This window comes from Strongylocentrotus purpuratus, unplaced genomic scaffold (genome assembly GCF_000002235.5).
Source record: "Strongylocentrotus purpuratus isolate Spur 01 unplaced genomic scaffold, Spur_5.0 spur5_scaffold_4, whole genome shotgun sequence".
Classification (NCBI taxonomy): domain Eukaryota; kingdom Metazoa; phylum Echinodermata; class Echinoidea; order Camarodonta; family Strongylocentrotidae; genus Strongylocentrotus; species Strongylocentrotus purpuratus.
The window spans coordinates 19,558,161-19,585,821 of record NW_022145610.1 but is presented as its reverse complement, the minus strand read 5'-3'; the positions used below and the strand labels follow the sequence as shown (position 1 = coordinate 19,585,821).

General features: G+C 37.9%; 1 protein-coding gene and 1 long non-coding RNA gene across 2 annotated transcripts in view; both read left to right on the top strand.

The window, feature by feature from the left end:
* The window catches only part of LOC115929248, a 43,223-nt gene extending 40,858 nt beyond the window's left edge, over nucleotides 1-2,365 (top strand). Inside the window, exon 3 of the long non-coding RNA XR_004066399.1 lies at nucleotides 2,065-2,365. This is a non-coding gene — a long non-coding RNA (uncharacterized LOC115929248). The remainder of the gene's footprint in view (nucleotides 1-2,064) is intronic.
* Nucleotides 2,366-2,456: 91 nt separating this feature from the next.
* Nucleotides 2,457-27,661, top strand: part of LOC578737 (discoidin domain-containing receptor 2) — a 49,620-nt gene continuing 24,415 nt past the window's right edge. The window contains exons 1-3 of the mRNA XM_778892.5: nucleotides 2,457-3,347; nucleotides 21,996-22,107; nucleotides 27,387-27,624. Of these exons, the coding sequence (XP_783985.3) occupies nucleotides 3,260-3,347; nucleotides 21,996-22,107; nucleotides 27,387-27,624 (438 nt within the window). The 5' untranslated portion in view covers nucleotides 2,457-3,259. The remainder of the gene's footprint in view (nucleotides 3,348-21,995; nucleotides 22,108-27,386; nucleotides 27,625-27,661) is intronic.

Here is a 27,661-nt window from a genome sequence, read left to right as displayed (position 1 = left end):
GGAGTGAGTCATGTGCCTGTTCAATTATCAATAATTGTAGGCTGTTAAAGAAAGTTTCCATCGCCTATTTCTCAACCAAGGCCATAGATGATGCAATCCCGCCAGGGAGGACAATTTAAAATGAGTTTCATAATGAAAATCGGAATCCTGTTTCATACTAGTCTGGAGTGCTTTCTATTGATTTTACTATTTGCTATACTATCAAGGAAATAGAGAGACTTGGAAATTGATGTTTTGGAGGAAAGCGAGCTGGGATGGGAGAAGATAGATGGAATAAGTTATTGTGTTTGTGATGCAATTGTGATAATGATGATACATGTATATGATGATGATAATAATGATGAAGACAATGATGATGATGATAATATATCATTATGATGATAATAATACAGGGCCTCACGGATACCACCAAATTGGTGATATGTGCCACACTGTATAAATATCAGAAATAAATAAATACAAATAAATAAATAAAAATGATGATCATGACCATGATGATGATGATATGAAGGTGATAAAGATGGTGATGATGATGAAGATAATGATCGATATGCACACAGAAACTACAAACTATGTACATGTATACAATTATTAATTAAAAATGTACGGTAGTTCTATTTATTATATAGCGATTAGTGTTTTTCAAGTTTTGTGTTTTGTGGAAATGATCTATCTTAATTGATGGGAACAAAAGTAAAACTGATAATATATGTTCCTATCACAAATAGCCTACTGTAACTTTTGCTGTATGATGATAATAATACTATTATAATTATAGTGACATTATGTCATTTCAATGCTTGGCACCTTGCATCTTGGTACAATCATGGACCCTACATGGATGGTACAATGTAGATGTAGATGCCTTCGAAGGCCCAAGCCGTTTTCCTAGGGCCTTGATTTCTGATGACGAACTGCCAGTCATTACAAGGTCTCCTCTTGATGGTGTAAGAATCCTTGAGTGTCGCCCTGCTGGCAGCATTTTTGAGATGGGTGAAATTTGTCTAAATTATGCATAATCCTCAAGCATGCGGTATATGCGCACAAAATTGCAGGCATGCTATACTTGCCCAGTCATTATTACGGTGTAGTTTTTCTAACGGGTACAAAAAAAATCTCTCTCACATCTCACCTCTTTTTCTCTTTCTCTCTTTCTCTCTTTCTCTCTCTCCCTCTCTCCCTCCCTCCCTCCCTCTCTCTCTCTCCCTCTCTCTCTCCCTCTCCTCTCTCCCAACCCCCTCCCCATCACCCCTCCCCATCACCCTTCATTTCTTTTCCTTCCCCCTCTCTTCCCCTTCTCTCTCTCCCTTTCCCCATCCCACCTCCAACATTTCTTTCCCTTTACCATATTGCCCTCTCTCTTTCTCTCTCTTCCCCCCTCTTTCTCTCTCATCCCCCATCTCTCTCACAGGCTGTTATAAAGAATAGAGGCCAAAGTTTGCCTATGAAACTAGCTTTTTCAAATACATTTTACATGAAATTTTATGTATTGAAAAGTTTAGTTTCCAAGGTAGACTTATTAGATTAGAATGTAAACTCTGATAAATGTGATTGTCATGATATTCTCGTAACACATGAACATCTGTTGTTTTTCTTCATTTTTTTTTACACTTACATGGATATTAATCATACTTCTGACTTGAAGTCCATGCACTATTAAATTTGTTTCTGTTTTTTTGTTGTTGATTTTAGATTAATGACTGAAATAATTGAATTCATCTCGCATATTATTTGTCATATACACCTGTAAAACAGTTGTTCTTTCATTGTTTGTTTGATATTTTTCATGCCAGGAAACCACAAAATATTTTCTTTTTCATTCAGTTCATGGAAGACGTCATGACTGGATATATACATGAATAGACCCAAATTTTCAGAAGCCATTCTTAATTAATCCACCCACAATGAATAAAGGGTTTTTATTTTGATGGATGTATTAGATGTGTGAATCATTCACTTTGAATCTCCTTTAGTCACCGTTCTATTCTTATTCACAAAGATCAAGTGGGATTCAACGGATTTCTCATTCTCTCTTTTTTTCTCTTCTCCTGTTTCTGTTCACAGAATCTGGGCTTTGTTTGATAAAACCCGAGAGGAAGGACACTAAATCTTCAAACAAGGAATGAATCGAATCTTCAATAGAATACACAGAGCTTCACTACAATACAACCACAGCCCACTCAGTCAGTGAGTGATATCAGTGTCTACTGACTGGTGACCTCATAACCCTATTGTGTCAAGCCGCCAGTCAGGATCCCTCTGTATGGGCAACGTGCAAGAAAGGATCACCAGTCGGTCACTGCTCAAGTAGCTATTAGCAGTGCTGTGTAATATTGGAGAGCGAGGTAGAGAGAACCAGAGAGGAGCTAGCTTGGTGATGCTGACACTCCATACAATCTACTCCATCAGTGCGCCTGGCTGGGATAAATAACATTGTGTAGATCTCCGTAGTGTGTGTGTGTGCATCGCTGAATAGCAGCAGACGACTCTTCGCAGCCCAACGCATCCATCCACTACTACCCTGACGATTGTATGCACATCAAGCCTGGTTGCCTGGCTTCAGTGGGATTGCATTGCTCTTACAGTCAGCATTACAAGATGCAGAATGGGAACCGTGTCGTAATCGCTCTTACAAGTTGGCCTGCGTTTATGCATCCGCCGTCTGCCTGTGACAGTGAGGAGGTGCACAAGTGGTGATTGTTTTTCAGACTGTGCCTTGAAATTGTCAATGATCTGATGTGCATTCCTTCACCCCATACCTCAGATGCTACGGTGGATGATTAGATACTGTACTTCTAAACTGCATGCTGAAAATACGGATTTGTGATGGAAAAACATCAATTTTCATCACGTTTGGAATATCTTGGATTTATCATGGATATAAATGACTTCCATAGGACACGCTGAGAAATTTACGGAGAAAACAACGACATTCTGACCTCTCCACGAGATCTGTGTACAATAGAGCCTGAATATTTTGAATTGGCTTTTACACCCTTCTGCACTGTCGCAAGGTCACATATTTATTTACTTAACATTTAACGACCTTGTGGCGGAAAGTTGTGATTTATCAAAGTGCAAGAACACTCAAAGCCAAAATATTTGGATAATCTTCATACAACTCACGTTCCGCCACAACAGTGTTGGACCTTGGACGGTTTATATTCAGTGTAGGAAATATTTATATTTATGCTAGCGGTTCTCTTGAGGTCACCGTTAAATTCATTCTCCACGAGCAAACAAGAGTATTTCAGGGAGAATGGCTCATTTCATCGCTCTATCAGTACTACTATTCCTGATTTTAACAGTACTTCGTCTGCCATCGGTGGAACCATCAATAGATTTAAGTAAGTACACTGCTCATTTTGACATTTGTCTTCTTTTCCTTTGTTTATGTATTTTCAGATTTCAGGCTACAATGTTATTGCTCAATTGGTTGTTGATGCTCTCCACTCATATTTTTAGAGAATTTTAGAAAAACATCTCTATGAGATTTGCATTTTGGATTTTCGTCTTTTAAAATCATCTTTTATACTGAAAATTTCGCAGATTAGATGAGCTGAATGACATGCAAGTATGGAATTGTGTTCACTGTCTGTATGTCTGTCTCTGTCTCTCTTTCTGTCCCCATGATCCCATCTCTGTCTCTCTTTGTCTCTCCCTTCCTCTCTCTCTCTCTCTCTCTCTCTCTCTATTAGAAATGAGAAGACTTTGGAAATTGTGTTGTCTGTCTGTCTGTGTCTGTTTTTTTTTCTGTCCCCATCTCTCTTTGTCTCTCTTTGTCTCTCCCTTTCCATCTCTCTCTCTCTCTCTATTGGAAATGAGAAGACTTTGGAAATTGTGTTCTCTGTCTTGGTGTCTGTGTCTGTCTCTCTTTCTGTCCCCATCTCTGTCTCTCTCTGTCTCTCCCTCTCTCTCTGTCTCTCTCTTTGTCTCTCTCTTTCTCTTTCTCTTTCTCTTTCTCTCACACTCTCCCTCTCAATTCATACATACTATGCCTTTCTTTTTTTCCTGCATGTCTCTTTCCCATTTTCTCCAGCTCTAAGGGTCCATGCTTTATACATAATCTGGTATTCAAATATTAGTATTCTTATTCTTTCTTTCATTCTCTCTCAACTTCTCTTCCCCTCCTGCAATTGGGCTTTACTCCAACTTTCCGAGTGAGGAAATCAACCTGCATAAACGTAAAGCCGACATGAAATTTTGCCAAGATCTCAGATCCCACCACCCTTTCGATATATATTTTCTGTATTTCATAAACTCCTGCTTCTTAAATTTGGGTTGTATTTCCTTGATGGCGTCTTGATATATCTTTTGGCAAATATCACAGGATATACATTTAGGTAATGATCCAGAAAGCATTCGCTTGAGGCATTTGCGTTTGGGAAAATTTAGAGTTAGATGATTTGATTACCTTAGTTGCACTTCCCTTTCCTTAGAATATCATTTCATTCACAGCAATTGGTTTCATCCCAGCACGGGAATAATGTTAGATATAAATGATAAAAGAGAACATGAGAATGTATAATGCATACACTGTAGATTCTGTGAGATATTATGCACTCAGTAGGTTTTTCTATTATTGCTATTGTTATTAAAATTATTATTAAAATTATTATTAAAATTATTATTATTAACATGTTTTCAAAATTGAAGGTTGAATAAATTTGCCAAGAATATAGAACCTACAAGTCCTTGTGATTGATTTAGATTTAAAGCTAGACACCACAATATCCATTTTTACAGTGTCTCAAATGGACAAAGGAGTCATCAATTCAGTTTTCCAGATGCGAAAAAATATCAAAATACATTTTGAATTCAATTATGTATTTTATATTTTCAATTTAAATATTGATGGAAAATAGTTGGCAGTTTATCTACTTGTAAATAACAATTAAATGCTGTTTACATGACTTACGACATGGTTCACAATGGGTACATGTACTTTTGCACACGCCTCTTGCCAACATGTTTCGCACTCGGTAATCACTTCTTAGATCAAAACAAATTGGCCTAATGACTTTGAATTCTGGTATGCAATGAAAGCCCATTGTTTACTGAGGGGCCGGGTCGAACGTTGGTGAGTGCTGGCCAAGTTTCTTACCGTTTCTCAGGTGCTGAGTTAATTTCTATTGCTAAATTGGAGGCGTGCAAACATGGCCTCATCGTTAGGAAGACCACTGCAAAATTTTACAGAAGACATTTAAAGAGAGGGTCGAGTTCTGGAAAGAGGTGAACAATAATTTGTGAGCGCTATCATTGTATTAATGCAAGTGTGGAAGAACCTCAGATGAAAAATGTTCCCTGAAAAGCATGGCTCTTCAAATGCCTTAATATTCTAAATATGGCACGTAACATTATGAAAAATCGGGATGGATTTTTATGCCACGTGTTTGTGTAGTCCCATCTTTCTGTGTACAGTGCTTTTAACTTTTAAGACTGGGCCAAATTTCTTATCATTTTGATGATTCCAGAATCTTGCAGTACACTCCAACATGTATGCTAGATGATCAACCTTTTCTGATCGATTCCACAACGTTTCTTTTACGATGCAATCGCGTGACCAGAACTCAACTTCATCTTTTATAGGCCATTGTGTAATGATTAACATTAAAAATACAAGCCATTGTTATCCTCGACCTACCTTTTGGGAACAGTTGCTGGTTTGTCCATACACATGTTGGCCTTCTTCATTGTATTATTAGTTTACATGTAATTTGAGGCGTTATTATATTACGAAGATATAATATTACTGATCCTATTGCTTGTACATTAGAAAAGAAAAGGACAGTATTAAGGACTTTATTGCATCCTTGAAGAAAAATCAAAACAATGTTTCTCATTAAAGCAGGTATGGATTAATGTAATCATTGTATTATTGTATCATTTGAAAGCATGTGTACTTTTGCTGTATGACAATTGTCAAGCAAGGAAAAACAATCATACAGCTCATATACTTCTTTCTGTAGTATCTGTCTGTTTTGGGGTCTCACTTTTTTTCTTTGGCGTACCATATAATTTCCTTCATCAATGTCTGAATGAAGTTGCCATCTTTAATACAGCTCCCTTCTTTTAAAGGGAGGTATCATTGCCGACCGTTACAGATTCGAAACTGTTCCGAGGTTACGGTTTTGAAATTTCTGAATTCCAATAGAAATGTCTTGATATTCAAACATGCAATTGGTTTGTAAAAGCTATGGGATTCCTGACTGACCTAAACTGGCTAAAGGTTTGTAATTATGATAGCAGCATGAGTTAAATCATTGATTTTGTTTTCAATCCGAGGCAAAGTCACCCGCTCCCTTTAAAGCCTGTCTGTACTAGTTTGGCCAGGGGGATTAGACCTTCCTGCAAGGTCACTGACAGGTGGTTATCTCATGAAATCTGCTCTCAATAATAAGAAAAAGGGATCATGGGGAACCAACAGGCACCGACTAGGCATGGTTTGCTATATAGAGGGCACAAGTAGCTACAAATGTATACGTAGTGCAGTGGGGCTTAAAGGATGCCTGTATTTAGACATCAAATGAATTTGGACTGTTATCAAAACTTCAGATGAAAATACTTTGTTCATGATTTACAGAAAGAAAAAAATATCCCACATTTTTCTGCTGCGTACCCATTCTCATGAATTTCATGAATCCCAAATATTTGCAATTTGTGTGGCTTCTTGGGTTCGTTGACCACACGGTCATGACTCTGGGGGTATCAACATTTGGGAGTTCCAAGAACCAAACACCACACATTTATCCCAAGAGCACATTTTCAAATCTTTATCTCTTCACTCAAGTAGAGGAATACTGTAATACCCACAGGTTTAATACTTGATGTAGTATTTTTATTTGCCAAGGCTGAATATGGTGATAGGCTTTTTTTATCGTCTTATGGCCTCCTGCATAGAATTTCTTGGAATTGTTTGTAAATAAGTTTCAGTTTGTGAAAGTCAAGGAGAAAATTGTGTTTTGAAAAGCAATGCTAGTATTGATCAGGTGTCACTTTTGAGACCTACAGTATAATGTCTTGCTCTCAAGTTGTAGAATAAACAAAAGTATGCTTCTTTCGCTTGTGTTTAATATTGAAGATAGTTTATTGATCTGTATAATTATGATACTAGTACACAATCATACTCTTGCACTGATAAAAATATTTGGTAAATGTTATATCAATTAATGTTGAAGAGTTGTACTTTTTGTTCTCAAGCCACAGTCACAGAGTGAAAATGTATGCATCATTACGTACTCTTAATCATTACTTTGTATGATTTATGTCTTTGCACTTCTCTGTGAATGCAATAACATGACAATTTGCGAGGCAGAGTGGAGTGCCTGCAGAATTCTCTTCCCATTGATATGATTAATGTGGTGTACATGTATCTCTCGATGCACTCTGAAAGACACTGCTGCTGAAACAGACGATGATATTTAGATGAGCCCCCACATCTGTCAACGTATTATCACCCGCGGAACGTACTTGAGTTGAGTGGAGAAGGGTCCTTTACTTAATACCAAATGGTTGCCATCTATCACAACCACTGGGGTGTATTATTGAAATGGGAGAAGCAGAAATGAAGTTGATGACTCTGATGATCAGTTTCTCACTTTGGGCTTTTAATGACAGAGAATTGACTTTGATGCTCTTTCATGTTTAAAGATAAAGTTGAGTTCTGGTCATGCGATTGCATTGTGAAAGAAATGTTGTGGAATCGACCAGAAAAGGTTGAAGCATATGTAAGTATATTGGTGTGTACTGCAAGGTTCTGGAATCAACAAAATGATAAGAAATTTGGCCAGTCTTGTTAAAGTTACAAGCACTGTACAGTGTACACAGAAAGATGTATATGGGACTACATGTACTTAAACATGTGGCGTAAATATCTGTCCCGATTTTTATGCTTTTACATGCCATATTTAGAATATTAAGGCATTTGAAGAGCCATGCTTTTTGAAGGAACAATTTTATCTGATGTTCTTCCACACTAGCATTTAACAATGATAATGCTCACAAATTATTTTTCACCTCTTCCCAGAACTCAACCTTCTCTTTAAGTTTAAGATTTGATGAAGTACAAGAGAGAGGGTAGGGTCAAACTAGAGAGAGCAGGAGAGCGTGAAAGTTCAACTAGCAAAGTTAGCATGCCCCAGACATCATTACAAGAGTCATTTATTTCCAGACGATACAAGAACATAACATTATGGTAGAACCATTGATATGGATAAACTCTTAGTCAGATGGATCTTTCCTTTGCGATACAATGTAAATGTACATGTAGGTTACAATGTTACCCTAATGTCTTTTGGCAAGACATTAATCCACACTTGCCACTCTCCACCCGGGTGTTAAATGGATACCGGTAGGAAGGAATCAAAACCATTAAGGCTGTGCACAACAGTGTAATGAGGTACCCGAGTACACTCCTATGCTTACAAGCGAATACCCGAGTAGTCAACCGTGCGGGTACTCGAGCATTCGACTACCCTTCACAGCCTTAAAAACCATTAGCAAAATAGTACATGTGATTCAGCATTTCAAAATGTTTGTAAATTCTACAAATTAGATAAAAGGATGCAAATAGGTTTCATCGATACATATCAGGAAATATATGAAGATTGGTCCACGTTCAAATAGGAAATATTAGATTGATTCTCTATGGAGGCCAACATTTGTATACAAGAGTGTGTATTTGATTAAAGGTAAAGACCAGTATTGGAAACGCCCCAATTTCAAAAAATGAAATGGAAGCTCTCATTACCAATCATGTGAAAGAATATGTTTTGACTAATACATGATGATAAAAAAATTGCCGGGAAACCGCCTACTAATAATTCATATAGATCTATTTGGTGAATTTGTTTCTCTCATGGTCTGTGAGAGATATAGGGTAGTCCCATATACATCTTTTTGTGTATAATGCTTGTAACTTTACGAAGAATGGGCCAAATTTCTTATCATTTTGTTGATTCCAGAACCTTGCAGATGCTAGATGCTAGATGCTAGATGATCAACCTTATATGATCGATTCCACAACGTTTCTTTCACAATGCAATCGCATGACCATAACTGGTCTTTACCTTTAAAAGATGATCTGACTACAGAGTGAAATCAGAATCGTACCATCATTATATTTTTTCAAAAAACTCTTTTATTTCGACACTTTTACATTAAATTCCCAACTCCTTTTTTTCTTCTTCTAAAGTCAAGATAGCGTTTAAAATTCAACATGAATGACTTGACGATTGAGATATCAGTTGTCGGAAGAGCATGATTTGATGTCTGGACTTGACAAGGGGGATGGATTAAGAGGATTTTGGGGGATCAAATTTGAGACCCAAGATTCCTGGGCTTACACCAGCGTGACTGCCTGTGATTGATGTGCACAACAGATTACGCTATCCTAATTATAGACAAAAGTTTCATCTACTCTGCAACCAAAAATCATTGATTTTTATGGTGGCCCTGAAGGGACATCGCGAATAGACTAAATCGTGAAAAATATGCGATAAAATTCACGATATCGTCAATTTTATCGCATATTTTTCACGCAGAAATTCACGAAATTGACGATATCGTGAACTTTATCGTGAACTTTTCACGATGAAATTGACGATATCGTGAATTTTATCGTGAAAAGTTCACGATATAAAGTTCACGATATCGTCAATTTTATCGTGTACTCTATCGTGTACTCTATCGTGTACTCTCCTGACGGGCGCTTCGTAAACAAAACCAGCCCTAGCTGGGGGAGACAGAGAGAAGGAAAAAAGGGAAAGGGAAAGAGAAGATAAAAGGAAAGAAAGAATAATAAGAAGAAAAGAGGGAAACGGGGGGGGGGCGAAGGGCTCTTGCCTCCTCCTCACTCCCCCCCCCCCCGCCAAAAAATAAATAAGGAGAGAGAGAAGGGAAAGGGAAAGGGAAAGAAAATATAAAAGGAAAGAAAGAAGAGGAAGAAGGAAAGAGGGAAACGGGGGAAGGGCGAAAGGCTCTTACCTCCCCCCCCCCCCCCGCCAAAAAAATAAATAAGAGAAAGAGAGAGAGAGAGAGAAGGGAAAGGGAAAGAAAGAAGAGGAATAAGAGGGAAACAGGGGAAGGGCGAAGGGCTCTTGCCTCCTCCCCCCCCCCCCCCCCCGCCAAAAATAAATAAGAGAGAGAAGGGAAAGGGAAAGAAAATATAAAAGGAAAGAAAGAAGAGGAATAAGAAGGAAAGAGGGAAACGGGGGAAGGGCGAAGGGCTCTTGCCTCCTCCCTCCCCACCCCCTGCCAAAAAAATAAATAAGAGATAGAGAGAGAAGGGAAAGGGAAAGGGAAAGAGAAGATAAAAGGAAAGAAAGAAGAGGAAGAAGAAGAAGAAAAGAGGGAAACGGGGGCGAAGGGCTCTTGCATCCCCCCGCCAAAAAAATAAATAAGAGAGAGAGAGAGAGAGAGAGAGAAGGGAAAGGGAAAGAGAATAAAAAAGGAAAGGAAGAAGAATAAGAAGAAAAGAGGGGCTCTTGCCTCCTCCCCCCTCCCGCGCCAACAAATAAATAGGAGAGAGAGAGAGAGATAGAGAGAAGGGAAAGGGAAAGGGAAAGAAAATATAAAAGGAAAGAAAGAAGAAGAAGACGGAAAGAGGGAAACGGGGGAAGGGCGAAAGGCTCTTACCTCCCCCTCCCCCCTCCCGCCATAAAGGGAAAGAGAAGGGAGAGGGAAAGAAAATATAAAAGGAAAGAAAGAAGAGGAAAAAGAATAAGAAAAGAGGGAAACAGGGGCGAAGGGCTCTTGCCTCCTTTCTTTTCTTTCTTTTCCTTTCTTTCCTATTCTCCCTCTTTTTCGTTTTTCTCTTTCTTTCTTCTCTTTCCCTTTCCTTCTCTCTCTCTCTCTTATTTATTTTTTGGCGGGGGGCGGGGGGACGAGGCAAAAGCCCTTTGCCCCCGTTTCCCTCTTTTCTTCTTCTTCCTCTTCTTTCTTTCCTTTTATCTTCTCTTTCCCTTTCCCTTTCCCTTCCCTCTCTCTCTCTGATTTATTTTTTGGCGGGGAGGGGGGGGAGTGAGGAGGAGGCAAGAGCCCTTCGCCCCCCCCCCGTTTCCCTCTTTTCTTCTTATTATTCTTTCTTTCCTTTTATCTTCTCTTTCCCTTTCCCTTTCCCTTCTCTCTCTCTCTCTCTGATTTATTTTTTGGCGGGGGGGGGGGGGAGGGGGGCAAGAGTCCTTCGCCCTTCCCCCGTTTTCCTCTTTTCTTCTTCTTCCTCTTCTTTCTTTCCTTTTATCTTCTCTTTCCCTTTCCCTTTCCCTTCTCTCTCTCTCTCTGATTTATTTTTTGGCGGGGAGGGGGGGGGGGAGTGAGGAGGAGGCAAGAGCCCTTCGCCCCCCCCCCCCCCGTTTCCCTCTTTTCTTCTTATTATTCTTTCTTTCCTTTTATCTTCTCTTTCCCTTTCCCTTTTTTCCTTCTCTCTGTCTCCCCCAGCTAGGGCTGGTTTTGTTTACGAAGCGCCCGTCAGGAGAGTACACGATAGAGTACACGATAGAGTACACGATAAAATTGACGATATCGTGAACTTTATATCGTGAACTTTTCACGATAAAATTCACGATATCGTCGATTTCATCGTGAAAAGTTCACGATAAAGTTCACGATATCGTCAATTTCGTGAATTTCTTCGTGAAAAATATGCGATAAAATTGACGATATCGTGAATTTTATCGCATATTTTTCACGATTTAGTCTATTCGCGATGTCCCTTCAGGGCCACCATAAGATTACGCTATCCTAATTATAGACAAAAGTTTCATCTACTCTGCAACCAAAAATCATTGATTTTTCTCACATTCCGGTGTTTCGCCGGTAGTTGCACATAGAAAAATCCAAGCTTCGGTAAGATACCGATATGCTTACGTGCCCCTCCTCACGTCCGTACTGACGAATACAGAGCACCGACAAGTAGCGTACATGTATGTGCACTACCCAAAAGGGTTTTTCCAGCAAGATACTGGTAGTCAAAATAATCTATAATTTTTCAAAATGGTTTTGGATGTGTAAATGGGCTTCAGGAAGATTAGATTTCTGAGATAACGTTGAACAGAGTTTACAAACATGTGCTGAATTTGAATATGTATTATGAGATTTAACAACTTGAAAATAGGGAAATTTTGCAAGCTTGTTTAGCATATATATGTTACATGTTCATGTTAATATTAAGGCCTACATGTATTGTACATTACATGTACTGTACATGTGCATTGTATGTCCATATCCATAGAGAAATATACTCAACAAAATTACATCTATTTTTCAGTGTAGCCCTTACAGCTTTAATACCAAGAAAATGATTGTGAATTGAATATACACGTAGGCCTTTAACAATGCCCTATCTGAAGCAGGCTGCAATCAAATTAGATTTTTAATGTATCATTTTTTGATTCTCAATGCTATTCAAAGCCGCCCTTCCAGCTTTACCGAGAAAATAATTGTGAATGCATGTCACGTAGACCTATAACAATGCACTTTCTGAAGCAGGCTGCAATTAAATTAGATTTTTAATGTATCATTGTCCCATTCTCAATCCTATTCAAAGCTTTTAGGAAACCTCTTTGTCTTGGACCCCATTTCAGAAGACGAGTGATCATATTTTCTGATTAATTCCAGGGGGCAGTGTTATTGCCTTCAGCATTGATTGTACAGCATCCCATCATCCAACTAATTGATTTCAGTCTCGTGCTGTGTACTTTATTGAAGGACTGCCGGCTGCCATATGTCCACAAAAGGATGCACTTTTCGTAGTCTCTCTCTTGAGTCGGAGAGCAGTGCCATCATGGCCTTAGGAGTGGAACAAAAGATTAATACATGTATGTATTTTTTGCAGTCCATGAATATTTTGTGCAGAGAAAATGGCCGTCTCCTGCAAGTTTGTGGTTTAGAAGCTGGTCGAACAAAATCATAATTATTATTATTGCTGTTTGAATTTAGAAAAGACGGGAGCTCTAACAAAAACAGAAACTTGCAATTTCAAAAGTGGTTAATGTAAATTTGCAAAATAATTGAATCACAAGTTCACTAGTAACATTTTTTTGCAGTCCACATATATTTCTTGCAAAAAGATTGGCCAAGAAGTGAAATTTCAAGTGTATGGAACACAATCAATTTGTTATTCCACATTCTACCAGCCTGTTTATATACTTACTGGTATCCTGTTTTCTCATTTAATAAATCTCTACCCGGTCATTTTTACCCATATTTCTCTGAATTTGTTTTTTCCCTTGATGTTGGCCCAGGTGTCCTCATTTTGACCTCTACAAGGCCAAACAGGAGCCAAGCCTTGTCTCCCAACCCCTAAATTTAGACTGAAGAAATTGGAAGAGGTGGGGGGGGGGGCTCTTTTAGTGCTAAATGTATGTGGTGTGCAGATGTAATTAACTTTTGAGGTTTCATCAGCTTGTAGAATACTGCTGGCTTGTAAGTTGTAGTATAAAACATGTTTTTATACATGTACATGTACATAAAACTTTGAGCCGAACTTTTTTTTTTTTTTTTAAAGTGCAGTGCGAACCAGCAAACGTTGTTTAATTTTTTTTTTGTCTTCGTCAAACAGACATTGTTTTTGAAAAAGAGAGCCAAACCATGTTTCCCAACCCCTAAAATGTACACTCTGAAGAACGGGGAGGGGGTAGGGGGTTGGGTTCTCCTGCAATGTTTTGTGTCATGCAGATGCACTTCATAGTTTTGCAAGATTGTAGATGTAGGCAACTCCTTGCCTGTCTTGTACATGTACATTTGTAGTTTAAAACGTTGAGCAGTCGTTGTTTAAATGCAGTGTGAACCTGCATTGTTGTTGTTCAAAACTTTGAAGTTAAGACCACAATGGTGCAGTGCGAAAATACATGTACCCGGTACAGTAGCTTTACTAAATACATGTACTTTCCAACAAAGCCTTGATGCCCCTCTATGGGAGACCACGTTCTTTCAAAAATACATTTTTTAGACTTGGATTGAATTGTCCCTGCTGTCACTTATACCCCCTGTCCACACACAACATTTTCCGTGATTAGCTATACCGTTTCGCGTTAGTTTTACAATGAAATTGTGTGTGTGGACGCTCACTAACGATACGTCGTATAACGAAACTAGTCTAACGAAACGCAGGTTTGGGCATCGTTTCGAACTGAAACTCAATAAAGAATCACGCCTAATCACGGAAAATGTTGTGTGTGGACAGGGGGAGTGTAACTAGTGTAACTAACTGGGCGGGGCTTAACGTGACCTCGAGCGAAAGGAGACCAGACTGTAGAGTTTCAGGATTACTTTCTGCTGTTTATGGACATCCTTGAATTTATACGATGATTATTTATATGACGTTTCTTGTGTGTGGACACTTTGAAATTTATACTATGATTCTTTATACGACGTTTCGTTATAGAGTTTCGGGATAAATTGTTTTGTGTGTGGACACGCTGATAGTGTCAGTCAAGAATAATCTTCTTCTCCTGCTCTTAGTGCTCTACATTGTAAGTGCTATTAAGTAATCAGAAGATCCCAAAATAAACATGTTTTCAACGAAGTTAGCTGACACATCTCACCTGATATTTTGGGAAGCGGTGAGAGATGGAAGAAAAACAGGAAGGATTGCGCTTGTAACTTGAGCAATCAGAATAGTCTATTATTTGATGTTGGCCACTAGGGGTTGTTGGAAGAAAGGAGGCATGAACAGTGTCAACAGTACACAGTGATTAAGTTTTCAGGAAACATGGGATGATTGCGAGAGGAGAGGATGGCATATCCATAGCAAATACCTCAGAGGGCTTGTTCATATTGAGCTTTAGACACATATGAACCATGGTTTAACATACATGTTCATGGAGTTCACATTGCTGTGTGAACATGGTTTGATATATTTATTTACAAAAATAGGTTTGACAATTTTGTCCAGATATCAACATCTCAAATTGCTGTCTGTATGGAACTTTTCGGAGCAAATGTTGAAAGTTTTGAAACACAGATAATGGTTATCAATTTATCATAATGCAGCATCGAATCTCTGTTTCCCATTTTGAAGGCTTGTCTGGAACAAATGAGATTTTACATTTTAAAGCATTAATAGAATAACAACATCATTTCTAAATAAAAGCAAGGTTACATCCGCTTAATGTATTCTCAAACAAATAGTTCTCTTTTCAGTTGTCAACTTGTCAGTCACTATAGAAACAGCTCCATCACCACAACATCTGAAGAAGTAAAAACATCCAGTCATCACTCATCATCGTGTCTAGTTCGTATTGATGTTGTAAACCTGGACAGCAATGTACGTTTTTGAAAGATGAGTTATAGTTTCCCCCAAGAGTTTGCTGATAAGAGTGACTCAATCGTGCCCAATTTAGGATTATTAGGTCCTGAAGCCTCATTTTGTTACATGAAACCAAGGCTTGCGAAAATGGATATTGTGTTGATAGAGACTGGGGGAGGGTAAAGTTGTCTTTGGTTTAGTCAGCTTGTTTGGTTTAGTTGTGTCACATTGTCACATTTGGTTTTGTTAGTTTCTCTTCTTCAAAGTCAAATAGGCCCTTTATACTAGTTATGGAGATTATGAGGCCCCCAGGCCCCCTCACAACTCTTTGAAAAAAATGTAAAGAGTGATGCAGAGATGATACCATCTTCAAGTTTCAAGTTTATTTTGTTTCACATTTCACAAAAAAGAATTCACATAATTGACAAAATTAGAACATAATATGAAATATATTAAAACTGTCACATTATATAATCAATTCTTTAACGTCAAAATTAATTGTAGTGAAAAGTAGGTTATACAGGGTGAAATGAAGGGAACCTATTGAAAAGCTCAGCTTGTAGATTTTAGGTTTCTTAAAAAAGATCCCCCAAACAAAGATGTAATATCTTGATACATGTACATTGATGACTTCAATTTACATGTATATAAAGTTCTTTAAAATATTAAATGATTTCTTCATACATGATATCACCTAATTAGAGTCAAAAGGTCATTAACTCATATGTATATCATTTTGCACAGAGTAAGCGCCCTTCTGGCTCCAAGCGTACAGTACATGTATGTGTTTGCCAGCAAGATGTCTTCACATGTTTTCTTAGTTTCGAGATCCAGTTTGTCATGTCTCTGCAATAACATAACATTGCCAGGATGCGTGTTTGTCATCCTGCTTTCACAAGAGAAGCCGGATCAAAAGGCCCGTCTTCATCAGACCGAAGTTGCAAAATAACCCGATCTCAAATCAGCCAGCTAATTTGCGTCTTCATCAGCACGCGGTTGCAATTAGCAAGACATTTTGTCGAGAAAATATCCTGAGAAATCTTGGTCTTGTTTCCAAAATATTCCGCTATTTGGGAAATAGCGAGCTAATTTGCGCTAGTTTGTGATGAGTGTATCGGTCTGGTGAAGACACAATTTCGAGCTTCAGGAAAATATCCAGAGTCTGAAAATAGCGGGTTATTTTGCAACTTCGTCCTGATGAAGACTGGCCTAAAGTGACACCGACATGTACACATGTATGAGAATCCACAAACATCTACAATTTGTAATGAAATGAAAAATGATGAATGAAGAATACATTATTTTTGTGTGGTTTAAAAAATCTAATGTCGAAAGAGAAAAAAACATATATCCAAGCTTTGTAGGTCATGCAGAATAACAAGATTTGATAGCAAATCAACTTGTCAGATTTAGAAGGTACATTATTGTTGTGACTGACGCCGATTAATGTGCACTTGGAAAGGAATGAAACCTGTAAAGAATGTTGAATGTTTAAAATAACATTCTTAACTCTAATAATAGCCTGCTTTTCAAAACACCATTTTAAAGATCAAATACATGCACACACTTTCAGTTGTATTTGATAGCTGCATTTTGAGAGAAGAGGAGAGGTTATTCAATATTCATTCTAAACTTTTCTAAACTTTTCCATCCAACCTTTAAAGATGCCACCCAAAGATAATGCACCCCAAAATGTGTTAATGCTCCCATGTTCGATGCGTTAGGAGTCGCGATGTGACATCTTGTGCGGAAAACATTGAATCGCTGAGATGTTTTTGTGTACATGGGGACTACCGTGGTCCCTTGTTTTCCATGATCGAGGCAAATGGATAGGGATTTCCTGCTCCGATGACATGATGGTATGTGAGGAAGAGAACATGAGGATGCTTGGGTTGGTATCAGGAGGGCATCTTCTGCACAATCAGGAATGCTCTTGTGATGCTCTTTAGGCCTGTCTTCATCGGCTCGAGATTGCCAAATATCCCGCTATTTGAACTAATCCGATCGCAAATTATCCAGTTAATTTGCATCTTCATCAGCCCGAAGTTGCAATTAGCGGGATATTTGGTCAAGATAATCATCCCAAGAAATCTTGGGCTAGTTTGCAAAATATCCCGCTATCTGTCCGGTGCGTCTTCACCAGCCCGAAGACTCGCACTATGCGCGAACGCTGAGCAAAATATCTCGAGCTAATTTCTTGAGCTTGAGTTTTGAGTTTCGAGTTTCGAGTTTCGAGGTCAAGTCTTGAGCTGATGAAGACACGATTTGTAACTTGGGATTATTTCCAAAATCAGAAATAGCGGGCTATTTGGCAATCTCGAGCTGATGAAGTCACGCCTTTTGAGATGACATGATGTACCTCTAATGGGATTCAAGAGTTCAGATTTTATCAGGTAGATTATTTCAGAGATGGAAATTTGGGAGTGCTACGGTAGTTAAAAGGAAGGATTGAAATATTTTGGCAAAATTTGCTTGATTATGATCCCTCCCACTCTCCTTCCGCCCCTCCTTCCACCCATCTCTGGCCTCATCTCATTCTCTCTCCCAACGTACATGTATACATTCTTCCCTCAGACTTTTTAAAATGTGTTTTTGTTAAAATCTCTATTCTAAATCCCCATCTTTGTTAGTAAGTGTGTTCAAAATCTCTATCTCTTTGATGCCCTTTTCACCCAATTTATGATATATTCCCCATACCAAATAGTAATGACTGAGTCATTAAGCTACCAGATTTATCGTTGTCTTGTACCCTGTACCTAAATATTTGAATAGGTTGTCATTTAGCAAATAAATGTGATGGGGGATTTTGTTCCAATTATCCTTTGCCGAATCGCCGTGGGCATGAGTCATCAAGTAACAGAAGCTGACGATAAAAGATGCATGTCGCTGAAATCATTGGGGAAAAATTCAGAATTATTATAAAGGTATATTTATAGCTCAGTCTTGCAAGCAATTTAACTTTGATGAGAATATGTTTAGGTCCCTGAGTGCGATGGTAATTGGATTTAGGGCCCTCTGAGGGCTTTCCTATATACTGTCTGTTTGCAGCCAAAAGGGTGATAAGTCATATACAGTACTTTAACAAAGAGTTATTAAACACCTTTCTGGCTCTCATCCGATTATATTAGGATTTTAGTCGTTACATGCAGTTTGTGCACCTAGAGTAGAACAAAACTGCAACATAGATATTGTTCTTTCAGTGCCAGAAGGGCATTCACTCATGTGCTTTTATGCTTTTACACAGAGTTAGCGTCCCTCTGGCGCTCATCCGATAATATTAGGATTGTAGTCATTACAGGCAATTTGTGTACCTAGAGTAGAACAGAAGTGCAATTAAGATATTGTCCTTTCAGTGCCAGAAGGGCATTCACTCATCTGCTTTTATGCTTTTAAACAGAATTAGCGTCCCTCTGGCTCTCATCCGATTATATTAGGATTTTTGTCATCGCATGCAGTTTGTGCCCCTAGAGTAGAACAGAACTGCAACTTTATACATATTATCCTTTAAGTGCCAGAAGGGCATTCACTCATCTGCCTTTATACTTTTGTTTTACACAGCATTAGCCTCCCTCTGGCTCTCACCCGATAATATTAGGATTTTAGTCATTACAGGCAGTTTGTGCACCTACTGTAGAGTAGATCAAAATTTCTGCAACTTACATATTGTCTCTTGATAGCCACAAGGGCCTTCACTCATCTGCTGTTATGCTTTTACACAGCGTTAGCGTCCCTCTGGCTCCCGGCAGACAATATAAAACATGATAATTCTGTACTTACATTGTACATGGACATGTACTGTTACTCTATGCGCCATGGTACAATCTATACTGCTTTGGTTTCCAATCATCCAAAATGGGCCTCGATTCTGTGTGAGCATCCCTCGAATCCTCTGATTGATTCTGCGGCTTAAAGATAAAGACAGCTTACCAGGAATACTCTAATCCAACTGAATATCAGAGTAATCCAGCAATATTTCAGAACATTTCCCTCCTTTACTTTTGATATATAATTCATTTTTTCATTATTTGAAGTCTAGGGAGAAATACAGCTCCTATTACATGTAAATCCATGTTGAGTTATCTAATAGCTTATTGCTGGAGCTCCGGGTTCCTGGATAAGACGTAGATCGGTAAATTAATTTGTCAAGAATCTACTTACTTTGTCTTCATGCATACATCAATGTGAGAGCATTTCATATTAATAATGATATTGCATTGGAGTGTGTTGATGTATCAACTCAGGATATTTGATGCTTTATTCATTATCATATGTAATCACTTCGACTTGCCCTTTGATGTAATGTACATGTGTTGAAATCATATTTTGAATGTATTGCAATGCTATAAATACACACTTTCCTTTCCCTTTCTCTTTATCCTACTTTCTGTCCAGTAATATTATATTTTCTACCACCCCTTTCTCTCATTTCTCCCTGTGTCAGTTCTTCCCATCCCCTCTTTCTATATTGTCCAATCTAATCCTCTCTCTATTCGTTCGCTTGTCTCACCTTCTCATGATCCTCTCTGGGTACCCCCCCCCCCCCCACTCTCTCCATTTTGTATCACTCTCATGTGTGTTTGCGCGAGTATCTCTTTCTTTCTTTCCTCCGTAATGATCTATCTATAATGACTGAGCTAACTCATCTGCGATTCACCGCAGAGTGCCAGAGTCTGATGAGCTCTGTGGAGGTTATCAGCGTGTCCACACACAAAATTATTTACCCCGAAACTCTGTAACGAAACGTTGTATAAAGAATCATCATATAAATTCCAGGGTGTCCTCACACAAGAAACGTTGTATAAAGAATCATTGTACATGTATAAATTCCAGGGTGTCCACACACACAAGAAAGTAATCCCGAAACTCTGTACAGCAAACCGTCGTATAGGTGCGCAGTTTGCTATTGCGGTCATGAAATGGAAGCGGAAATGAGAGGTCAGGTCTCCTTTCGCGCGAGGTCACATTAAGCCCCGCCCAGTTATACCCTTCTAGTTATACTAGTTACGTCCACACACAACACATTTCATGATTAGGCGTGATTCTTTATTGAGTTCTAGTTCGAAACGATGCCCAAACCGGCGTTTCATTGTACGACATTTCGTTAATACATGACGTGTCGTTAGTAAGCGTCCACACACACAATTTCATCGTATAACTATCCCAAAACGGTATAACTAATCACCTCTAATCACGGAAAGTGTTGTGTGTGGACACGGGTTTATCTAGGGTACCTGATGGCTTTCTTCTCTGCCTCATCACACTTGCAATTATCTGCATCCAACTCTTCAGGAAGCACTAGCTTCATTCTATCTCTGTGCCATTTAATAATGATAGCCAATTCTCATTTTTCACTGCCGTTTGCCTCATTTCATTATCGTAGTGGATAACACTATCAATGCATTCATGTCTTGATACGATTATAATTAAATAGCTGTACAGTTTCATCAGTCATGTTTGATTAATATATTTACAGGGCTTGAGCGAGGTCCGGGTTTACGGCATTACGCCAGTCGCCTTTTTTTTCTTTCTTTTGACTTTCCGTTTTTATGTTCTTTGTTATTCAGTTATTATATTTAGAAAAATGCAGAAATCAAATCAAATCAAATCAATAAAAAAAAAATCATTTGATAGCTGATCAGCCTTGGCCTGTACCTATCTTTATTTCTATAATTCCCTAATTTCGTTCACTAGGCATCAAATAGATTTATTTCTTATATCATAAATAAGATTTATGAATTTAAAAGAGCATTGCTCTACTTCATACATCATGGATGAATGTTCAGTTTAGCATTAGGTTCAGGACCCCGAGCCTCCTTTAATCACATCCTGATTTTTGAGGAACTCTTTTCCGAAATCTTCACATATCATGTGACATTTGATCCGCTCCTCTTCTTTATCAATCTGACGCTTTGGATTAGTTCCTCTTTTACCATCCTTAAACTTGAGTGTGGCTTTGTATAAATCCTTAAATCCACTACTGTAATCTAGTTCTCAGGACTTCCATAAATAGAAAGAAGAACAAATTACTTTTCAGTATAAGTGTTTCGCTTTTGGGATAGATTAAACCCTCCTCTTCCCCTATCTGAACTAGTTCTTTCAGTTCTGATTAATCATGTGAAGATGAGATTATGGCCCAAAACTTTAAATTTAATTTGCTAAAAGTATGAGATCACAGACTTTAATTCTTTTTTAAAGGCCATGGTTACCCCAGACCATATAAAAATAAATTGGGAGATTGCGGAACTTGGCAAATGCCAACTTTCTGATGGGATTTTATATGATTTTCTCTCAAATGATAGCTACAGTGGTATACACATTTTTCAAATAAAAATTGATATTGGAATTGTAATTGAAAATAATGTGAATAATTTGTAAATAAACATTTTGAAGATATATTCTCTCGAAAGATTTTATGTTTTGATAAATAAATAAAACATTGCATCTCTCTCTCTGCAAAATTGTTGCTAAAATATCTACCATATTAGGAGTCATATTTGGGCATTAAATTATAATAGTTTTCACAGCCTCAAACGAACAAATTGTTATAACATACTCATTTTTGTTTAACATTGTATAAATGTATTTATTGAATCAATTGTATTTCTGATGAACATTGTGTATACTTGTAAACTATTTTATAAATTACAATATCAGTCGACAGTAATGTAAATTATGATGGAATAAATGAAATTGATCACGTGTATATTTCATATGAATTAATCCTTTCTCATTTTTAATCATTTTATAGGTACATGTCGTTATCCCCTGGGCATGAATGACAAGGCTATCAAGGATGAGCAACTCTCAGCCAGCTCTGTCTATGAGAACAACACGCTCTCATTTGGACCACAAAATGCAAGGTTTGTGATGTGTTTTTTCTGCTATCTTGGTTCCTTAAGGATTTTATTTAAAAAAATTCTCCAGAATTTGAGACAGTTATAATTCTTCCAGGTACTGTGGGAATGCTATAAGATTATGGCAACATTGTTTAGAATACCAGTAGTAGGATATTTTATTTTGTTTTGTTTAATTGTCCATTTGGATATTATAATTCACAATGTTTTTCATCCCACTTGGGGAAAAAAAGGTTAGAAATTTACCCCGACCCTCGCACTCAAAAAAATAAAAATAAATAAAGTACAGTAAATTTAAAAGTTCATTTTAGGATTCCTTTATTTAAAGGAAATGCTACAATTGAACACTACAAGTGTATACATTCTCTTTACAATTCAGAACTGTTGATTACGAGCACTTTTTATCATGAAATATCCAAATGCTTGATCCAGAGGTGACATCAAATCTGATGTGCCCATAATTACTCATCATCATATCAAAAAGCCAAGTGAATCCCGGTTATCGTAATGCACGTGCCAGTTGGGCCTGATCGACCCATTAAAGAGTGCGGTAATTAGTTGTAATTCATTCTTCATTCAATCGTTGGGGGTTATGACTCCAATGATCAAATCAATAGCGACTGAAGTCAAACCTCCCTCCCTCCCTCCCAATGATCCTTCACACAGATGGGGCTACTAATGAGGAGTTATATGAACAAATGTTATACCCCGTTCAGACTACAGGGAATTTATACTTAATTCGTATAATGAAACGTTGTATAAAGAATTAACGTATAGCGAAAAGGAACGTACAGACTAGATAACAATATTGTATAAAGAAACGTACCGAGAAATAGGTGTTGACGAGATAGGTAGCCAATCACGTGCTTATCGTCACACTATTAAGCCCCGCCCAGTTATACAATATTTGTACCGTAGTAGGGTCCATGTTTGTACGATACAACGTTTAGATTAGAATGGGAGGCTGATTCTTTATAAAGTTTCATTTCAAAATGATGCTCAAACAAGCGTTTCGCTATACAACGTTTTGTTATGCTGTATTTCTTTATGCGACGTTCAGAACTTCAGACTAGGAAGATTTTAATCACTTATCGTATACATGTAGCTATACAATATACCATGGATTTTGGTAGTCTGAACGCAAGATAAATGACAGTGAGTACAGACTGAGTGGTATCCTCTCCAATCCCTTACACAGATGTGAATACTAATGAGGAGACGCATCAACAAAACGTTAATTGATTAGTCTAAACCCAGAGTAGGATGATTGGAGCGTTGTACGGAGAATAGATTGGTCCTGATTGGGTTTGCAGCCAGTCTTGCAATCAACGTGTACGTCTATATGTAGGATGTATTTGTCATCATTGTTGGCGCTAACAATGGGGTATGATTTAGACTAAGTGGGAGGAGGGATTATTAGATTAGATAATCAGCAAATTTGCCTGTTTTGGGATTGAATGAGAAAAATTGTTATGTGCTGTTATTGCAATCAGAGGGTAAAAGAAGGTCTGTTAGAACATTATGATTTTATTGTAACAATGAATGGGGTATGATTTAGACTAAGTGGGAGGAGGGATTATTAGATTAGATAATCAGCAAATTTGCCTGTTTTTGGATCGAAATGAAGAGACGTGTATGTGCTGTATCCCTGGCATTGCAATTAGAGGGAAGTAGGTCTGTTAGAATGTTATGATTTTATTGTAATGAAGTAGGTTCTGTCACTTATGCTATATTAAGTTTATTCTTTCATTTATAAAAAAACCAAGAATGGGATATAAAGTTAGAGTTACAAAGACACCCACTAGGCCTGTATTCATCAGCTCGAGATTGCCAAATAACCTGCTATATTAACTATTCCTATCGCAAATTATCCATTATCCAGCTAATTTGTGTCTTCATCAGCCCGCAGTCGCAATCAGCGGGATATTTAGTCCAGATAATCATTCCAAGATAACTTGGGCTAGTTTGCAAAATATCCCGCTATTTGTCTGATGCATCTTCACCAGTGCGAAGACTCGCACTATGCGCGAACGCTGAGAAACATATCTAGAGCCAATTTCTCGAGGTCGAGTATTGAGCTGATGAAGACGTGATTTGTAACTTCAGGTTTATTTCCCAAATCAGAAATAGCGAGCTATTTGGTAATCTCGAGCTGATGAAGACATATCTACTCAGAGCCAGAAGGGCATTTATCTGGTGGTGTTAACGTCCTTCTGGCTTTCAGCAGGTGGAGAAGGTTCTTGTCATCGTGTTACTTCTTCCAATAGAATTATGATTTTGAAATAAATGGGATGTACACTGTACTTTAGAGGGTCACTATTATCTCTCTTTGAACAATAGTGATATTCAGCCCTGGACCCTGTTTTATAAAAACTTGTTTAAATAATAAGTTACAGTAATACTTTTATGAGCTACTGAAATCATTGCATTGGATTGGCTGTGAGCAAAATTGTTATAGAAGTGGGACAGTTGTTATTTAATAACGATAGGTTTTATGAAACAGGGTTCTGGTACGTTAACATGTTAACTCTGACTGATTTGTCATACTGCCCTAAATAACCATTCCTTTTAAATATTTCAAGAATTTCTAAGAAGAATTTGATATGATTCCAGATATATTTCAGGCCTCTAAGTTCTCATTATTAAGCTAATAAGCCTAAAGCTTACGGTTTCCTGAAGGGCATGTAAATCTAAAAGGGCCAAGGTTCTTATAGAAAAAAAAGAATGATGTACGGGGAAGAGAGAGAGAGAGAGAGAGGGGGAGAGAGAGAGAGAAAGAGAGAGGGAGGGAGGGAGGGAGGGAGAGAGAGAGAGAGAGAGAGAGAGAGAGAGAGAGAGAGAGAGAGAGATAGAGGGTCAGTTTCTTCTCCACATCAAGATGCAGGAAGGAAAGAAAGGAAGGAAAAGAGTAAGACTTAAAGGGAAACCTCAACAACTTATAAATCATTTTAAATTTAAAAACTTTGTAGTGCTATTTAAAACAAATTGAGAAATATGAGGTAAAGATGCACTATTTTGATGAGCATCAGTCCAGCTGTATTGTCATTTAGACTTTATGAATACTTCTTTCTCTTTTTCTATAAAGTATTTAAATCCGTTTTTATTCCATAAGCTCCTTTGGGATTTTTGATAGAAATAAAAGTTTTTCTATAAAGGGTAATTTTTATAAATCCATTCTTATTCAAAAAGCTCCTTTAGGCATTTCAGTCGTTGTAAGAAATAACCGAAGGGTAATTTTGTGTTTCTCTTTTTCCTATAAAGCCCATTTTTTCTTTTTATTCAATGTTCTCTAGATATTAAACCAATTTACTTCCATTGCTCATGTATTGTGCAAGGCGTGGAAGATGTAAAGATTCCTCTATTATTAACAGGAAATTGTGCAAAATGAAGCAATTTGATTTACCGGATTGTCTCTCTTTGTAGTCGAGTTGGAATAGTGCAAATCACAGGGAAGGTGTTGAGAAAAGGAAGTGTAGCACTTTAGAAAACCCCAGGGCAAGGAAATGTTATCAAGCTTCTGAGATCAAAAAGGATGATTGCTATTCCTGCCAACTAAAAATATGAAATTCATGTGGGATTCCGAGTGCTGTTAAGTGTTTAAAGGGAAATCTAACCTTGATAGCAAACTATATTGTAGAGGAAAGAAGAATATTAGAGAAGTAGACTGGTTAAAAAGTTCTGAATGAAGTCGGACAAAAAATGAGAAAATTCTGAATTTTGTAAAGTTGTAATCACTATCGGTTTAGGCCCTTCAAATTAGCTGAATAGGTTTAATGTTGCTGTGAAGTGGTAACGGACAACTTTCCAATCTTTTTCCAACACACAAAATAACTTAAATATCAACAACAACAAAATAAATGTATAACTCGGAATGGTCTTTTCTTTTTAGAGGACCTATAACAATATACTCTCCATAATATTTTTTGAGTAGTGCCTCAAGGGTGAAGGCACTTGAGAGAAAAACAGAAATTAGTGATATTTTGTACATGAAAATCAGGACAATCCACTGACAATATTTTTGTGATTTACATAGACTTGATCTCATGTTTCAAACATTCATAACTTTCTTATTACCGTATTGGTCCCGCAATGGTCCGATTTTTTCAAACTTTAGCCATTCTGCTTCTCTGATTTTTCTGCTTTCATTCAAATGAACTATATATTACATGGGGTTGGATTGCCGTAACGCCCTTCTGGCTCCAAACAGGTAGTATGTCAGGGCACTCGCCCTAGTGAGAGGAACCAGGGTTAAGTTCTCCTGACAGCAACGCTGATGCAATATGACAGCAGTACTAGGCTAATCTGCCCGTGTTAGAGCGTAATTGGATAATTTGGATAGGAGGAAGTACAGGCAAGGCACTGTTGAGAAATGTGCTAATTCCACAAATTAGATTGGATTATTAAGCCATCTCAGTTGCGTGATAAGTGAGGCACATGTATACTGCACTATTCATGGTAGCCTGAAAATAAAAGCGTCCCACTTTTTCATTCCCTGTTGGGCACAAATGGTGCCAATGTACTGTACGAAATGAATCAGAATCAGAATCAAAGAATCATGCATCACGGAGTGTGAAGTTGAGAATATTTTACAGGAAACATGCAAAATTTACATTAAATTTGTTTACATAACCAATCACATTACTTTAAGTGTTGATATATGTTGTTGCTTTTGAAAGAGCACAGCTAAGACCTGACATGCATGGTGCTACATATGTACACGAGGAAGGCTTTCTTCATTTGTTTTCATTTTGTAATGGTTCTTGTGTGATTGAATGAGAGACATCCCAAACTATGTTTTTGCATGATATTTGAAATATAGACTTGTGATTATCAAACTCAAAACAGATGTCCTGTATACATGTATGTGCCTTTATGAAACCACTTTCCTTCTAATCATAATCACCAATAGAATTTCAAATGTTCAATCTTTGCCAGGAAAAATAATACATGGGGGCTCAGGGCGAAGTAGCCCACGAAGTAGCCCCGAAATGCTAAAAAGAGCCTCTGAAATCATAAAAGAGCCCCCCAAAATTTGCTTAGATTTCAATGCAAAACAAATTAAAGTGTGTTATTTTCATGCAAGCAAGCTTGAAAAGTAGCCGCCCAAATTTTTAAACATTTTTTCCCCTGATCTTTGCCGGTTACACCTGAAAGTCATAAAAGAGCCACCAAAAATTTGCATAGAGTTCCATGCAAAACAAATAAAAGAAAGTTATTTTCATGCAAGCAAGCTTGAAAAGTACCCCCCGAAATTTTAAAAATATTTTTACCCTGATTCTTTGCAGGTTGCACCTGAACCAGGGTGCTGGAGCTTGGTGCCCGGTCAACGCCCAGCCAGAGTCCAGTGGTCACTACGAGTACCTCCAGGTGGACCTTCTCAACCTAACGGTCATCCTAGCCCTGTCCACACAGGGTAGATGGGACACGAACTTCGGGAATGAATACACAAGTCGTTTCAGGCTGGAGTTATCGAGAGACGGCGGAAAGACGTGGATCCGATATGTACAGATGACAGGAGAGGAGGTACGTTTTAATTATAATTTTTATTAATTTATTTATA